Here is an 18,443-nt window from a genome sequence, read left to right as displayed (position 1 = left end):
TAGCTATTGAAAAATAGCAGATCTACAAGCTCATAGTGCAGCACCGAGTGCCACACTATGCACTTGTAGGTCTGCTATTTTTGAAAAATCGTGACAATGTGGCGCAAATCTTTAAAAATATATTCTTTCAGAGCGAACGTTTTTAACTCAAATCTTTGCTTCTGGGGGGTCCCTGGAACAACATATTTTCAGATGGGTGTCAGTGGCCAATTTCATATATTTTTTGGGGTAGGCCTACTTGATATGACATAGTTTGAGCACCACTGATATACTGTAGAAACATAGGTTCTTCAGAAAACTGTCATGATTTAGAAGACATTTTCTTAATTTCGACGTCAGGCCAAAATGGGTTAAGGTTTTGAAATCTCGTTTGAAACCAGCAAGTACTGTAGAAAGTAAGTACTGGAGCTCGATAACCGATACCTGAACAAAAATCAGATAACAAGCTTATCGAGTACCCGTTATCAATAAGCTTTGGGCTTATCAAGCCTGTTATGGAGCATAGCGGCCCATGACGTCATGTTTAAACAATCAGGACGAGAGGCGATCAAGAAATAAATGTAATCATCCATGCTGGCACAAACATGTCGGTCTAAAAGTGTATTGATACCTGCCAACCAGGGCTGTCTGGGTAAACAAAATTACGCTTTTAAAGTGACGGTACACACATTAACCAGTTAACAGTTTCTTTAATATTATGTTATTGGTAAAAAGGACAATTGCCTTCTGTCTGTTAGAAAAGTACTGTATTTGAAGGCCCTAGTAAAAGATACTGGTTCTGTTCAGAATTTAATGTCTCCCGTTTTTCCACAAAATAGTAGAAAATGCTCGATAGTGGGCTCGATAAGAACCCGTCTCGATAAGCCTGATCGATAAGGTGCCTCGTTATCAATAAAAGTTAACGAGCTCCATACCTAGTAAGGACCCGTTATATGAGGCTGAATGAGTGGAGTGCTTCTTTACATACGTACTCCCAAGCAGATTTGGTCAATTCACCCTTTGACGGTTGTGCCCCTCTTCGCACCCATTGGTTGCCGTTTCGTGGTTGGACAAAAATCCTTTCTCTCCATCCACTACCATTGAAATAACAGGTTTTTCAGTTGCTTCGTATTGATATTATGTGCATTCGATTCTTGTTTTAAACTTGGTGTCAGTAAAAAGGAACAAAACAGGTGACTGGGCATATCATGTTTGTTTTGAGTTTTTTCCAAAAATGTGACCAGATTTGACTGAGTCTGCCATTTGTTTTGGTCCCCTAGTTAATAGCACATACTACTAGAGCATGTCTGCAATAAGTGTCAGAGCTGAAATCGACATGTACATATGAAATAAATGCTTACACATGTAGCTAGGTGTAATGTTTGAGACCACAGAAGTGAACCTTTCAAGCCTGTTTTCTCAATTCGCTATTTTCTGCAAGACATTACTCTATAAGCCATATCTCCAAAACTGGTGGGTCAAACTGAACAACCAATATGTCAATTTGAAGCTATGATTCCCTACTTTCATATGACATGAAAAAAACTAATACAAAAAAAATCCAATCGCAGCCCCTCAGTCAAATTTAGTCACAAATGATGTTTTACGTTGCTGGGGGAGACATTGAAGCTTTATTATCAATGGAAAGACATGTTCTATGTATTTCCGTAGCCCCTACACGTTATTGTTAGTTTGTCACAACTTATTTTCATGCAAATGGTACTGTGAGTAAACACACACACGCGCGCACACACAGGCACACACACACACACGCACGCGCACGCCGTTTTTACATGTAGCTCTTAAGTCATAAAGGACACATTTGCAACAGATGTTATTGCTCTCAACCTAGTCCTCTTATCATGCGAAGGAAATCACTGTTGAGAATGAGGACGATGTGACATCATAAATGTGGAAAACACCTACAGTATCTGATCCATGGTGACAAGACATCACACCACATTCAGAGCAGATGCTAATTTAAGATTATACAGTGTCGACCCCTGTTGATATTGTGTGTGCATACATGTGCGTGAGTGCCTTGCATTGGCTCACTATTCCCTATTCCCTATTCCCTATAATTTAGACCCCTAAAGAAGATGGCTGGTGGTATGATATTTGCGGCGTTGGCCTTTGGAGCAGCTTCCTTGGTGGAGTGGACGGTTGTGGTATGTATGAGACGATGAAAATATATGACTTTGGGCAGTATTATGCGTGTCTTAAGTACCAGGTCTTATTACTTAACTTAAGACCTGGAGGCGTGATCAATGCCATTTGTCTATTCTGAGTGGCCAAACAGCATTGACCACGCCTCCAGGTCTTAAGTTAAAGGGTAAGACCACTTTTTTTGAGGTTTGGGTTGTGTAGTTACTTTGCCATGATGTAACTCCAAATGTGGACAAGAAATACAAAATAACTGCTCCAGTGATTAGAAATTCATAATTCAAAATATGCTCCTAATTGACTTACATTGTACGCTAAAACAGCTCTCAAAGTCACTCTTTTAGTACGTAAACAAACACAAACAAAGTTGATTCAGACAATATAGAGCATCACCAAAACTCATGGGGGTTTTTTTTTTCATAAAAATGTTAACTTCCTGTTGATTTGTCCATTTTATTGGGAAGAAAACCCGGACTGGATCCGTGGATCGGGATCCAGATCTTCAAATAGTAAAATCAACAGGAAGTTAACATTTTTATGAAAAAATAAAACCACATGAATTTTGGTGAAGCTCCATATTGTCTGAATCAACTTTGTTTGTGTTTGTTTACGTACTAAAAGAGTGACTTTGAGAGTGTTTTAGCATACAATGTAAATCAATGAGGAGCATATTTTGAATTATCAATTCTGATCACTGGAACATTTTTTTTTATTTCTTGTCCACATGTGGAGTTACATCATGGCAAGGTAACTACACAACTCAAACCTAAAAAGAAAGTGGTCTTACCCTTTAAGTAATAAGACCTGGTACTTAAGACACGCATAATACTGCCCTTTGTGTATTATAAGTACAGTATACACTTATCACATACCAAGCCTTTCATTGCACTGGGTGAGGGGAAAGCAGCGAGAGTGGCAACTGATATCAGATTACTGTTATTAACCCTAGGGGCCCTATTTTGCGTGTCTTAAGTACCAGGTCTTATGACTTAAAGGAGAACTTTAGTTTGGACACAAAAGATTACGGGATCTACTGAATGTGTCAAACTGACATATTGAGCCTATGACACACCCGATTAAGCAGGTGAAATCTAATTACATATCATATTACAGTTTTTAAGACGTGGAGGCGTGGGCAATGTCATATTACAATTATGGGCCTGGTAAGAAGCGATTTCGACACCCCGTGGTCCATATGCTAAGGGAGGGAGATATACGCACATCATCACTTCATTTGTTTCTGTTCTAAGCATGAAAAACTGCTGCAAAAATCTTTATTCTAGTTCATTTGATTCATAAATGAATAACTAAGCCTTTGAAATGGCACCTACCTATACCTTTCAGATCGGAATGGAACTGCGAATAGATACGCAGCATTGGCTGGCAAATTGGCAATCCATGCGTAATGTTCCCAGAATCGTCTATCCCCCGAACATACAAGTTCGTTTGATATTGTTTAATTCGATAGAAATAGAACCATGTACCATACAGCGAATGAAAGCAAGATTCCTAAGGAATATGGGGATTTTTACATTTTTAAAAAACGGTTGAGAAATGAGAGAACCATGAGTGTTTATAATATCAAATATTATAAGAATAATATGAAAGACAGAGCTGTGAAGAGCTCACATCCCGACAAGGAGGAAATATAGCATATAGTGCATGCACGTATATGCACTGTTGCACACACGCTCTTTATTTGTTTCTATTGAAAAACACCAGTAAAATAACGTTTATTTTATTTTATTTCATTCGAGTCACGACGAAGGAATGAGTTGAAATGCCATACGTGCGCCATGCGTATTGCTGCGGCCCCAATGTTATGGTCTTCGCTCGTAGCATTTTATTGGAGAAGAATTGAGTCGGGTGTGATACAGCGTATGAAAGCAAACTTCCCAATGATTATGGAGATTTTTAAAAAAGGTTGAGAAATGAGCGATATATGACCCTTTACAATCTCAACAACAGAAAGCCAGACAGCCAGAAAGCTCGCTGTTGCCATGTCTCATAGAAACAAGTAAATAGGTCTATAAACATACTCCCAAAAGAATCGCATATAACAGGGGTCTGCAACCTATTTTAAATGAAGTGCCATGTTTTTATTTTCTAGATAGTGAGTCTGCCATATCAAGATTCCTTTTAATGACACCACATTAAAATCTCCAGCATATTTTGATTGTCCACAAATATAAAAATCTTCCTTCTTTTTACATATTTTCTTGCACATTGTTATAATGATCATTATAAATATATATCCCCCTGCAGTCAGAGTTCATAGTTTTAATTAATGAATGTGATGCATTGTGAGCTGGTAGATCTGCTATTTTCAAAAGTAATCTTTGAAAAAAGTGACAATTGTGGAATATTTTTGAAAAATGTTATTGAAACATTTAAAAACACAAATCTGTCATGGGGGTCACTGGCTTAGTTGGGCAAATGCATTCATCTGGGGGTCCTTGACATGGGAATGTCGCTGTGTGAGGATCACTGGTTTAAACAACATTAGGAGAAAAGCCCAAATAAGCACTTTAGAAACAAGAAAAGCAACCACAACTACCAATATTTACAAGCAACTTTGCAGAAAAAGAAGCCGCTTATAATAAACAGCAAACAGACATGGCAACACTCCAGAGCCGCTCAAGTGTAAAATCAAACAGTGCTTTTTGCTTTTAAGACGTCAGACCCAGGTGGAATCGGTATGCGCTGAGTGTTTTTAGGTCAAGGGGCTTAATAGCAAATAGCGCAAAGCGAAAATAATTAACATATGGACACTCCCCCAATGCTAAAATATTCAGGAACGTGGTATTCCATATGAGTGAGCGTTCACCACGGCTTCCATAATACGAAAAGGCGCAGAGCGAGGCCAAAATCTGTATTACCGCATGGGTTTTTCGACTTGCTTAATCGGGCCCAGAGTGTGGCTTAATTCCCCCCAGTAGGCTATACTTCACATTCAGTAGATCCTGTGATCCTTTGTGGCCAGATGTTATTTCCTGGGGTCTAGTAGGACTATAGTATATAATACAAAAATAAATCGCTATAACATTTTGTAAAACAAATACATATTTAGTCGAATGCTCGAATTCCCCCGCCCCCCTGTCAAAAACAGCTAAAATCCCTAAAACTAAAGAAAGCAGCAAATGAAAAAAAATGAACACTCATCTTTTACTTTCTCTAATAACAACCTAAAACATGAACCTTGGTTGAAATAAACTAAAGTTGTCCTTTAACTTAAAGGGATTGTGACAAAATCTTTGTAATTTTTCTTTATTGTTTTTGGTTTTCTGAGCTCAATTGCACCCAAAAAACCTGAGCTTATAACATTCAGTAGATTGTGCTCTGATTTTCCTGTGGAGTGTGATGTAAGAGCCAGCAAATCCCATATCGTATATCATATAGTTTTTCATTGCAGCTCAAAAGCTGAAAAATAAACGAAGAATAAATGAAAAATAATGTCCTGAAACCGTTAAGACATGGAGGCATGGCCAATGCTATTTGGCTGCATTGATTGGCATAAGTCATGGTACTTAACTTTTTGGGAGGTGAACTGCTCCTTTGCCACTTACGCCAGGCCTCCACCGGACGCGTTGTGTCTCCGTCGCGTGCGTCAAAAAACGCACCGGTTCAATTTTAATGCACGCGTCGCGTCTCCGTCAACGCAACGCAACGCGGGCAGTGGAGCCACCCTTCATTGATTAAAAAGGGAACATTCCCTGACGGTGACGGAGACGCGACGCTGACGTGACGCTGACGCGCCCGGTGGAGCCCTGGTGTTAACGGGAGCTGACGACCTTACCTTGGGCCCAGCTGCGTGGATACCGAGGCGAGTCCTGCTGTCTGCAGCTGCCGCGAGCATGAGGGGGATCGAGGTCACAGATGTGTCACTCTGTGAGAGTACAAGTCAGATCATAATGAACCTCGAATCCTCTGAAGCAGAGGCGTATCTACAATAAGGCGAGGACAGGCCTGTCCAAATCCATTTTCTGCCTGGCCAAAATCCATACACTATAGGACAAAAACAAGACCTGAGAACTATTAGTGGACAGCGGATTGGACGTTGCGTGTATAGAGCGCGAGACCCTCAATCACCCATTGGAATGTAAATACATGCCTTTCAGCCTTTGTGTCCTACTGTCTGGCAGGTATATCTCTTTGAAAACCTTTAGTGCTACTGATTGTGCGCGGGGGGGGGGGGGGGGGGGGGGCAATTAACACATCATGCCTGCCCAAAGGTTTGGGGAAAAGATGGGGATCACAATGCAGATTTTTGAAGAGCAAAATGGGGCTTAAAGATGGAGTGCTGTAATTTTTGTACTCTGTTTTGTATGTGTCTATGGAGTTAACATTACTCTAATAGACCCCCAGGTGTGGTTATAATATTCAAATAATGTCTTCCCTGTGTATTTTTGGTTTCTTCCTGAAAGCTGAAAGCCTTTGAGTCAAAAGGCCCAATGGAAATAACACCATTTTAGTGACACCATAACCCTAACCCCTCCCACATTATCATACAACAACAGCTGTGGGCAAGGCTTAAGTTCAGGTGGCTTACTAAGGTGAAAACCATGTATACTTAATGAACTGGTGGGTGTGGCCACATAAAAACATAATTTTGACACTGTCTGTACAATTTTTTTGAAAGAAATCTTCCTCCTCGTATAATCATAATACCTGATGATCATGTTTTAGGGGGGAAAACAATCACGGCACTACATCTTTAACGTGGTAAATAAAAAAAGTATCTGATAAACTAATTGAATTCCCTCTGGTCATAGGCCTCACTCACACTGTTGCAACATGCATACAACATTTGTCTTGTGTCTTGTCCGTGTTTAATGGCCGCCCCAATGCATTTCCAATGGAAGTCACATGGTTTGACAAAACATTTTAGTTTGATGCGGGAGATGTTTTATCAAACCATGTGACTTCCATTGGAAATGCATTGGGGGCGGCCATTAAACACGGACAAGAGACAAGACAAATGTTGTATGCATGTTGCAACAGTGTGAGTGAGGCCATACTGAATGAATCTAAATGTACAAACACACCGACACACGTGCAATGTGCATGCACACAATCACAATCAGCTTATCCAGTGCTCTCCTCCATTCCTGTCTTCCAGCAAACAGTGGTGGAGCCTGCGCCTCCGGGGGACTGTCTGCTCCAGGTCTATAACCTAGCAGGGAGGGATGTCTCTCTAAAGATCACAGAGTACCCCAGTGACCTGTTTGCACAGCCAATCAAATACCTTGAGGTAAATATGGAGGACGGAAAAACTAGTTCTTTGCCGTTTTGCACTATATATAGAGCGTCGCAGTCCCGCCCCCTCGAGAGACCCGGAAAAGGATTCCCCCGTTCATTTTCCTCATATACTTTTCAAAAAGTATTTATTTAAAGACGTTTACGCCGCGGACAAAGCCAACTCGAGTTGTGACAAATCATGACAATAAACACAATGTTTTGAGCCTATCAAATAATTAGAAAGAAGAAAAAAAGGCAGGATACAACACTTTTTGTTTTGTTTTTCTTCTTACAAATTATTCGGCTCAAAACATTGTGTTTTATTTGTAATTATGTAATTATTTGTAATTATGTGATTTAAAGACATTAAGTCTTTAAATCACATAATTACAAATCGGGATTGCGTGTTATCAACTTGTAGCTTTTGGCTGCCAGTTGACAACACATAGTTTTAAATAAAGTTGTCCTTGTATTCCCAAAACCATGCCACAGATGATGTTTACTTCTTTTGTTGTCAACCTGCAACCTAATGTGAATTTGGCGATTGTTTTCGCTCGCAGGAGGAGGAACTGTCGTAGTTAATAATATGAACCGCAACCACACTGCAGCTCAGGGGTTTTCAACTGATTGTGAACGAGGGACTTAGAATCAAACTGGGGACCACTATTGTGTTGGGGATATGGGCTAAGATTAGTGCTTTTGTAAGTTAACACTTGCTATGCATCCCATGTGTCTACACATCCCACTGTTTCTCAACCGTTGACTACTACTGTATTGTTAATGTCCTAATAATAATAATGACTCAACCAGACAATACGGTGCACTTCCCCCTTCTTGAGATTCTAACTCCCTTTTTCTGTTGAATTTCTTGAACTCCCAACTCCCAACTACATGGATGGACTCATCATAGGTCACCAGGTCATTCTGTTCACGGTTTCTCAACTAGTGGAAAGAAAAGAACATTTAAAACAAATCAACAAATTACTAAATGCATGGTCAGGGACCACATGCAATACCTCCACGGACCACCAGTGGTCCACGGACCACCTGTTGAAACCCCATGTGTAGCTGATCATTAAACCCATTTTGGGGTGTTTTAACTAAGCATTATGTAATACTTTAGCTATTGAAAAATAGCAGATCTACAAGCTCATAGCGCGCCACCGAGTGGCGCGCTACGAGCCTGTAGGTCTGCTATTTTTGAAAAAAAGTAAAAATGCAGCACAAATCTTTGAATATATATTCTTTCAGAGCCAACGTTTTTAGTTTTTTTTTACGTCAGGCCTAAATGGTTTAACCGTGGCCTCTCTTGTGTCCCGTCAGGACCCTCCTGAATATGTAAGGCTTCAATTAGGGCAACCCTCCAAGGTGGTGAACATGGATATGATCTTCGGCGTTGGCGAAACGTCCGAGTGCACTCAGACCTTCACGTCGCAGGAAGCCCACACTCTCATCTTATTTCCTGAAGGCACCGGAATCGCGTGTAAACTCGTGAGTTTAGCTTTCCTAATGTACAGAGTCATATTTATTTATCTGGGGTTTAAAACTCGCTTGGTGGAGATTGATAATTCGACACACTGAGTGAATACACACCAACAGTTTTTCTTTTGTCAATGTTGAGTCATCGTTGCATTTATATTGGCGTCGTTGTTCTTGTTTTTTATCGACAATGCAGGTGACAGACGTTACAATGAAAAGTTCCAATGGCGACCCACATTTGAGGTACAGTATAATCTGGACGTGCAGAGAGTGTTAGAGAGGCAGGGGCTGAAAAAAGGGCACTTTTGGACAAAAATAGCAGATCTACAAGCTCTCAACGCGTCGCAGTGCGACGCGTTGTGAGCTTGTAGATCTGCTATTTTCGGGGCGCAACCCAGCAGTCTTTAGCTACTGGGGATGCGGTGTGTAACGACATGGATTTCTAAATACATTTGTTCAACGCAAAATGCTGTGTTCAAGTTCAAGTTCAGGAGACTTCGGAGAGAAAAAAAGCAATTCTCCTGAATGCTGCCTTCCTTCCGGCATGGCATGGAAAGGAGTGGCATTTGCATTTCTTTCACCATGTAGTAAATTATGCTGCATTCGTGGTCTGGAAAGGGCAGTTGTTTTACAGACTGGGTAAAAGGGCAGGGGCTGAAGCCCCCTTTGATGTCTATGTGTGCACGTGACCCTGAATGTGATATTTAGGAGCTTGAGAGTTAAGAGCAGGATCTTCTTGAATGACACATATAGAGCGTCGCAGTCCCGCCCCCTTTCATGACGACGCCAGGCCCAGGAAATAATTCCCAATGCATTTTTCCCCATAGACATTTCAAAAAGTATTTATTTAAAGACCTTTTAAGCGTCGTACAAAGCCAACTCCAGTCGTGAAAATAGTCATGACAATAAACACAATATTTTGGACCAAACAAATAATTACAAAGAAAGAAAAAAAGTGTTGTAACCTGCCGTTTTCTTCTTCTTTCTAATTATTTGTTCGGCCCGAAGAATTGTGTTTGTTGTCATGATTTGTCACAACTCGAGTTTGCTTTGTACGACACTTAAGGTGGCCTTACACTAGCCGATAATCAGGCATTTTTTGACGCTCGGGGGGTGCCCGACTCAATCGATCTGCTCGGGGGCGCTCAAAGCGCGATCGGGATCGGCCCGATCAACATCAATAATGTTTGATATTTGCTCTGCCCCGCTCCGATTATCCTGTAGTGTGTGGTGTCAGATTTCAGATTGAAAAAAATCGGCTAGTGTAAGGCCACCTTAAAAGGTCTTTAAATAAATACTTTTTGAAATGTCTGAGGAAAATGAACGGGAATCATTTCCTGGGCCCTGGTAGGGGGCGGGACTGGGACGCTCTATATACTGTAGGCTATTACCCCAGGTGTTTCACTGATCAGCATCAATGTCACTGTTTTAAACAGGTTCATCAACACACAGCCCGTGGCACTAACCCTAACGGTTGGAGTGGAGATGTTCGAAGTGGGTGCCAACTATAGTGTCTCCTTTAACAACAGGACCGTGGCGAGGAACACGTGAGTAGGACTGGAGTAGTCGGTATACACAGCGCTACTATACTGACGGCAAAATAATTTAAAAATGTATCTTTTTAAATCTTTAATTTATATTCTGGGAGAGTATTCTGATATAAGTTATGAATTATGTAGGCCATGAGGCCTACTGTATGTGCCTATTATCGAAATGATCGTACACTATTGACTATTTGAGTTAATCTTGTACTAGAATTTGACGTGGGACTTCAGTGTTGAGACTTACTGTAACTTACGCCCAACAATGCTATTTTCCCAACAATGATTTGGTATTTGGTAGACTGATTGTTTGATGTTATAGCTTAGCTTTTCTTCATTAGATAATAGATACATAACGATACCACTCCAAACAATTTATTCAGTTGTTTGTTTCCTCAACTCGCATTCGGGATTGAATTAATTTCGCTCCTATGCCACTAAAATGTGGAACGCCCTACCAACAGCCATTAAGACATGTGAATCCCTTGACTCCTTCAAAACGCGCTCTCAAAGAGCACCTGCGGACGGCTGCAATTCGAAACTGGCCCCCGTAAAAAATTAAATCTGTCCCCCATTTTCCCCCATACTGTACATATCTTTCCCCCTTTTTTTAAAAAACTTTATCTATATGATGATTTCCTGTTTTTATAGAAGTGTATAATTGTACGTCTCTAAATGCTCTGATTAATTGAAAATGCTGGACCCTGTTGTAAACAGGTGTGAGTGCTTAACCCATTCTGGACGGGAACCCGTTTGTGTTTTAACTAAGCATTATTTAGCTATTGAAAAATAGCAGATCTATAAGCTCATAGTGCGCCACCAAGTGGCGCACTATGAGCTTGTAGGTCTGCTATTTTTGAAAAATCGTGAAAATGTGGCACAAATCTTTGAATATATATTCTTTCAGAAGACTTTATTTATTTCGATGTCAGGCCTAAGTGTCCAGAGTAACAGTTTTTGTATTGACCTGTGCTTTCGTTCGAAATGTAGCTCTACATACTGTGAAATAAAAAAATTCAATCAATCAATCAATATTCAATCAATCAATCATCATTGTTGCCTCTGGTATTGTAGGTATCCAGATGTCAAAGTATGTCCATCCCACATGGAATCTAGCGATTGCAACGTACTTGACCTCGGCCTTCTAGACTTTGGAGCCTCCTACTCTGTCATTGTGTTGGAGGTAGGATACTGAGTGTGGAGAGATATTCAAAAATTGTTATGTGATCAGACCATTATCTTCCTGTTAACGGCAGTGTTGATTTTGACAGCAAATATTGATTTTAGTCCTAGTCTCTTGAATAGTTTTCATTTGGTTTTTTCGTCCCACTTTAGTCACCCGAAATGTTTTAGTGTTTGTAAATGTCATACGATTGTAGTCGACTAAATCTATAGTTGATTTAGTCGACTAAAATGTATTTTGGCGGGCCTTGATGCCGTCGTAATGACTGATTTTACACTTGAAATAGCCAATCTACAAACTCACAACGCGTCGTGAGCTTGTAGATCGGCTATTTTCAGCATGCAACCAAGTGTAAAATGACTTATTTTATTTATACTGGATCTCTTGTCAACTAGCTATTGAAAAATAGCAGATCTACAAGCTCATAGCGCGGCACCGAGTGCCGCGCTACGAGCCTGTAGGACTGCTATTTTTGAAAAATCGTGAAAATGTGGTGCAAATCTTTGAATATATATATATATTCTTTTGGAGCGAACGGTTTGAACTCAAATATTAGCTTCTGGGGGGTCCCTGTAACAACATATCTTCAGAAGGGGGTCTGCGGCCGAATACAGATAATTCTGGGGGTCCTTGACATGAAAAAGGTTGAGAACCACTGACATAGAAACATTTCAGAAAACTGAGAACTTTTTTTAAATCGGCCTCAGGTCGAAATGGGTTAAGGTTAGGTTTAGGCATAGTTTTTGTGAGGTTATATAACCCCGCCCTACTAGTAGTAGCCGGCGCTGTAAAACAAGCGTCCCATCAGCGCCCTGCATCGAAACCCAGGCTCTGCAAAAAAAGAGACTCCCCTCATGTGTTTACTATGGCCATCTTTGTCTTCCAGAATTCGGGTAAGTTGGAGGCCCACAAGATGGTGGATGTGAAGCCCAACGACGTGCACATTGCGTGGCAGATTCCCCAGTATGTCCTGATAACGGCCGGAGAGGTCATGTTCTCCATCACAGGCCTGGAGTTCTCCTACTCACAGGTCGGACCTATAATTCACACACTATGCTTCTCACTAAGGCCAATGCACGGTTCAATTTGTGTGGGTTTAGAATAGATTCTTAAAACACTTTGGGCCCTATTATGCATGTCTTAAGTACCAGGTCTTATGACTTAACTTAAGACCTGGAGGCGTGGTCAATGCTGTTTGGCCACTCAGAATAGCCAAATGGCATTGATCACGCCTCCAGGTCTTAAGTTAAGTAATAAGACCTGGTACTTAAGACATGCATAATAGGGCCCTTTGTGCGCCCACGCAAAAGTGGGTGAAAATCACTGTCACCTAGAAAATCCATTCATTTTTTTTTATTCAGCTGACTGTGGAGACACAGGGCCCTATTTTGCGTGTCTTAAGTACCAGGTCTTATGACTTAACTTAAGACCTGGATTCGTGGTCAATGCTGTTTGGCCACTCAGAATAGCCAAATGGCATTGATCACGCCTCCAGGTCTTAAGTTAAGTAATAAGACCTGGTACTTAAGACACGCATAATAGGGCCCACATGCTCTCAATGGCGAAAACACAAACTTTGGCACCACGTGTTTTTTTTTCGAAGACGTCCACAGACGTCTTGGGCACTGCACGTGCGGTAATACCAAAGACGTCCACAGACGTCTTGGGCACAAAACAATCTAAACCCTCTATATATACAGTACCAGTATTGTATCGAAAATAAGACATTGAATGTCAAATAGTCTATAGTCCTCGATTATAATACGACACAGTTTTTTAGGATATTTCCATTGGGAAAAAAACGTAGTCTATAATTCAGACTAATAGGGGTAATACTGTAGCAGATATATACAAGCTCACAGTGCATTGTGATTTTTGAAAAAAAGAATTAATAATAAAATAAGTTAACAGTAAAAGATTGACACGTTTTGACAAATTTGCCCAACATAAGGATGCAAGTGTTAACGTGGTTAACATACATTTTAATTAAATTGTTAATTTGTGATATTATCAAAGATATATCAGACAGTCTACTCTATACATTTCCCAAAAGGAAATTCAGTCTCACCAGAAGAAGGGATAAAACCCATCTCCACCAGTGATTCATTAGATTGTGCATCAATTCGCCCATTCACACACACATTCATACACCGATGGTGGCAGAAACCATGCAAGGCACCAACCAGCACATCAGGAGCAATTAGGGGTTCAGTGTCTTGCTCAAGGACACTTTAACACTAACTCTGGGGGAGCCCGGGTTCGAACTGGCAACCTTGCGGTTACCATCCGGCCACTCTACCCCTGAGCCACTCTGCTTTTGGGGATATCAGAAGCAGAGGACTGATACCCCCCGTCCTGACCCTAACGTTGTCTCCCCTCCATGGCCTCTCTAGGCTCCAGCTAACATGAAGTCAGTCCTGACCCTAACGTTGTCTCCCCTCCATGGCCTCTCTAGGCTCCAGCTAACATGAAGTCAGTCCTGACCCTAACGTTGTCTCCATGGCCTCCCTAGGCTCCGTCTAACATGAAGTCAGTCCTGACCCTAACGTTGTCTCCCCTCCATGGCCTCTCTAGGCTCCAGCTAACATGAAGTCAGTCCTGACCCTAACGTTGTCTCCCCTCCATGGCCTCTCTAGGCTCCAGCTAACATGAAGTCAGTCCTGACCCTAACGTTGTCTCCCCTCCATGGCCTCTCTAGGCTCCGGGTAACATGAAGTCAGTCCTGACCCTAACGTTGTCTCCCCTCCCCTGGCCTCCCTAGGCTCCGTCTAACATGAAGTCAGTCCTGACCCTAACGTTGTCTCCCCTCCATGGCCTCTCTAGGCTCCAGCTAACATGAAGTCAGTCCTGACCCTAACGTTGTCTCCCCTCCCTGGCCTCTCTCTAGGCTCCGGCTAACATGAAGTCAGTCCTCCAGGCTGGCTGGCTGCTCACGGTGGCCTTTGGGAACATCATAGTGCTCATCGTGGCAGAAGGGGCGGGCCTGGATCAGGTATGTCCTCGTTGCAGAACAACGATCAATTCTTCTTCATTTTAGATTTTAGCTATATATATATATATATATATATATACACACACACACACGTGTGTGTGTGTGTGTGTGTGTGTGTGTGTGTGTGTGTGTGTGTGTGTGTGTGTGTGTGTGTGTGTGTGTGTGTGTGTGTGTGTGTGTGTGTGTGTGTGTGTGTGTATATATATACAGTATATATCGCCAACATAAGTTTTTTCAGTAGACACCAGGAGTTAAAACGGTGGTTTAGAACAGTGGTTCTCAAAAATAGCACATATACAAGGTCAGCGGCACGTTTAAAAAAAAAAATCTGCCACTGGCAGAATGAATTCATTAATTACTGGCAGTCTGCCAGTAATTAAATAATGAATCCGTCACTTCCATTGTTGTTGCTAATCTGCCGAGACCCACAGAATGTATTTTTTGTTTGTTGATGATGCAAACAGTGAATGTCTGGGGGGGAGGGGGAGGACGTGGGTATCCCCCATCGTCCGGTGAAGAAACACTGTGCCCTCAATCTTCCGTTCTATAGTTCTCGGCAGTTGAATATGGCTTGTTTTCACCAAATACATTTTAGGGCTCCTTAAAGGGGAAAACCACCCATTTTCAACATTTTACTATGTCATTAATATACCTTAGAGCTGTTGTGTGGAAATAATAAAAAGGTCCCCCCATTCTGTGTTTCATAGAACTGTAAGTATGAAAAAAAATCATTAACATGGTGAAACACATCTTGATGACATCATCAAGATGTGTTTTTTTTCAGACCTCTAATTCTAGGAAACACAGAATGGGGGGACTTTTTATTATTTCCACACAACAGCTCTAAGGTATATTAATGACATAGTAAAATGTTGAAAATGAGTGGAATGCACGAAAAAGGTTCCAGAACCACTGATTTAGAAGGCATTTGTAGAATCACAAGCAAATTCCTCTTCCTTTGCTAAGTAGTCTCACCATAGATTGTTTTCAAATCCTTCAATAGTCCACCAGATGGCAACAAAACTAAGATTGATTGATTACTACAGCAAAGCAGGTGGAATAACATAAGTCTCAGTTCAATAAACGGTATAATGATATAGTCGTATTTCCAGTTTGGACAAATAGACGTGTTCTTGATATTTAAGAATACAGGTACAACTTTTCTGATTTATAAGGGCTCAAAATAGTGAATAATATACTGTGAATTGTGTTCAGTCAGGTGTTGTAGTCTGTTTTCTATTCTCATACTGTATACATCTCTTTTAGTCAGGGGATATTAATACAATCTGGGAAGACATTTCTTACCAATACATTTCTTTATCAATGTGTTTGTAAAGGTGTCTAGTAACACATCTCACAAAGATTGAAATTCAGTTTCCCTGCGAGAATATGTGACAGCTGCTGAAAGTTGGATTAACAACCTATATAAGGCAACATTTTAATTTTTTTATTATGCTTTAAGTAGCATGTGACGTGTCAAACTAGGGGTTTTTCATGATTCTGAATCCATTCCAAACATTAATTTTGCACGAAAAACACTCCTTGGGCCATAGCCACTTGCGCAAATGTGGTTATGGTTGTTTTTAGCACAAGGGGTGTTTTTTCGTGCAAAACAAATGCTTGGAATGGATAATAAAAACAACACCAAACTGTCTTAAACACACTGGTATAGGTCAATAACTCTCTGGAATGCTCTGCCCAAAAACATCTTATCTACAATACATAACAAAATTACTTTAAAAAAGAATATCAAGAGATACCTTAGTACACATAAAATGTGAACTGTGATTTGTGAATTTGTTCTTTTGATTTTATAATGTGAATTTGTAGCCCATTTGTTTTTATTTTGTTCCATTTTTTATTTTAAATTGTATTTTTAGTTTTATTCAGGACCCCAGGAAGACTAGAGGCTCAGCCATGTGTCTCTATGATGAAATCCCCCTATAGTTTGACACGTCACATGCTACTTAAAGCAGAATGAAAATGTGAAAACTTTGCCTTTTATATACAGTATCTTGTAAATGGTACCCAACCTTTCAGCAGCTGTCTCAAATTCTCGCAGGGAAACTGAATTTCAATCTTTGTGAGTCTGTTGTGTTACTATAGACACCGGTGTTGTTTTTGGCAGCACATTTCGATTTTAGTTTTAGTCATAGTCTCTTCAATAGTTTTAGTCACCTGGAATGTTTTAGTGTTAGTCTAGTTTTAGTCGACTAAATATCATACGATTTTAGTCGACTAAATCTAGTCCTTGATGCTGTCGTAATGACTGTTTTTACACTTGCTGAAAATAGCAGATCTACAAGCTTGTAGATCTGAGCTTGTAGATCTGCTATTTTCAGCATGCAACCAAGTGTAAAATGACTTATACTGGATCTCTTGTCCACTAGTCCCTTCCTGTTTTTCTCGCCCCCCTAGTGGCGAAAAATAAAACTTCTGAGAACTCAGATTAGTCCCTTCCTAACATTTTAGTCTAGTTTTTATTTCTTGACAAAACCGACAGTATATTTAGTCATAGTTTTTGTCATCATAGCTTAGTTTTCATTTAGTTTCCATTCAGTTTTCGTCAGTGAATAAAGGTAGTCGACGGGACATTTTTCGTCAACTAAAACAGTTGACGAAAACAACACTGCTAGACACCTTTACAAACACATTGATAAAGAAATGTATTCCCAAATTGGACTATATTCTTCTGATGATAATCCCCGACTATTTATACGAGACCCATCACAGTAGGGCATTAAGCAACTACTCGACTAGTAAATCCACTAGTCAACCTTGTTGGTACTAGTTGACTAGTTGATAAGAAAAAAAAAATGTTTTTTTTTTGTTCCCCGATTTTGTAGGCCTCAAGATCAGGTAGATTCTAGTTATAGTCACCAATGTACACAGTTTTTGAATGTACAAAAAAAAAAAGAATTACATAATGGGTAGTTAAACAACTAGTAGACTAGTCACTAGTAAACTAGGCAACTAGTAAAAATGACTAGAAGTGAATGCCCTACATCACAGTCATATGTCTCTTTGTCGGCACAGTGGGTGGAGTTCTTGTTGTTTGCCCTACTCCTGGTGGCCGTGTGCATCATCTTCTCCATCATGGCCTACTTCTACAAATACGTCGACCCCGATGAGGCGGAGCTCTTCAAGGACAACAACCTGGAGTTGACGGCGAAAGACGACGACGACGACGACAACGACGACTTCCACAAGCAGAACAAACAAACGGACGACGACCTACATCTGAACAGAACAGAGAGCAGCACCAAAATGTAACCAGGTTCTGCTTTTTAACCCATGGGCGGGAACCCTATTGGTGTTTTAACTAAGCATTATGTAATACTTTAGCTATTGAAAAATAGCAGACCTACAAGCTCGTAGGTCTGCTATTGTTGAAAAATCGTGAAAATGCGGCACAAATCTTCGAATATATATTCTTTCACAATACTTTTTTTTTTTTATTTCGACGTCAGGCCTAAATGGGTTAAAACACCAAAAGGGGTTCCCGCCCGAAATGGGTTAATCGTTCGCGAGTGACACGACGAGCGCTGTTGTTTACTAGTGGTAGGCAGCCATTTTGGAAATTTTACACTGTGTTTAAAAGAAATATTTGTTTTGTTTTTTAAATGACTTTTTTTGTTTGTGTGAATTTTTAAGATGAGGCAGTTTGATATTTCTCTATATGAGTGTTTTACTTCTGAGACCTTTTGAAGCCTGAGTTTAGCCTAAAGCCCTTAACCACACCAAAGGGTCGAGACGGTTTCCGCGTTGTCCCTGCGGTGTCCCATGTCATGTTGCACCAACGTTGACCCACGTTGACCAAAGTCAGGGACGGATTAACCCCCACCAGGGCCCCTGGGCCGGTCATTTT

General features: G+C 40.7%; 2 protein-coding genes across 3 annotated transcripts in view; one reads left to right on the top strand and one right to left on the bottom strand.

Annotated features, from left to right (window-relative positions):
• Positions 1–17,848, top strand: part of LOC306935581 (solute carrier family 15 member 2-like) — a gene marked incomplete at its 3' end in the record, with an annotated part of 37,244 nt that extends 19,396 nt beyond the window's left edge. Inside the window, exons 14-22 of the mRNA XM_079518680.1 lie at positions 2,066–2,147; positions 7,262–7,393; positions 8,704–8,871; positions 9,056–9,102; positions 10,296–10,406; positions 11,475–11,583; positions 12,470–12,613; positions 14,471–14,575; positions 17,612–17,848. Coding sequence (XP_079374806.1) covers positions 2,066–2,147; positions 7,262–7,393; positions 8,704–8,871; positions 9,056–9,102; positions 10,296–10,406; positions 11,475–11,583; positions 12,470–12,613; positions 14,471–14,575; positions 17,612–17,848 — 1,135 coding nt within the window. The remainder of the gene's footprint in view (positions 1–2,065; positions 2,148–7,261; positions 7,394–8,703; positions 8,872–9,055; positions 9,103–10,295; positions 10,407–11,474; positions 11,584–12,469; positions 12,614–14,470; positions 14,576–17,611) is intronic.
• cyp27a3 (cytochrome P450 family 27 subfamily A member 3) overlaps positions 1–18,443 on the bottom strand; it is a 187,113-nt gene that overhangs the window by 116,777 nt on the left and 51,893 nt on the right. The window lies entirely within an intron of this gene.

This window comes from Electrona antarctica, assembly GCF_951216825.1.
Source record: "Electrona antarctica genome assembly, chromosome: 13".
NCBI lineage: Eukaryota > Metazoa > Chordata > Actinopteri > Myctophiformes > Myctophidae > Electrona > Electrona antarctica.
Note: the sequence above shows the minus strand (reverse complement) of the source record. Positions and strands in the feature narration are given on the sequence as shown.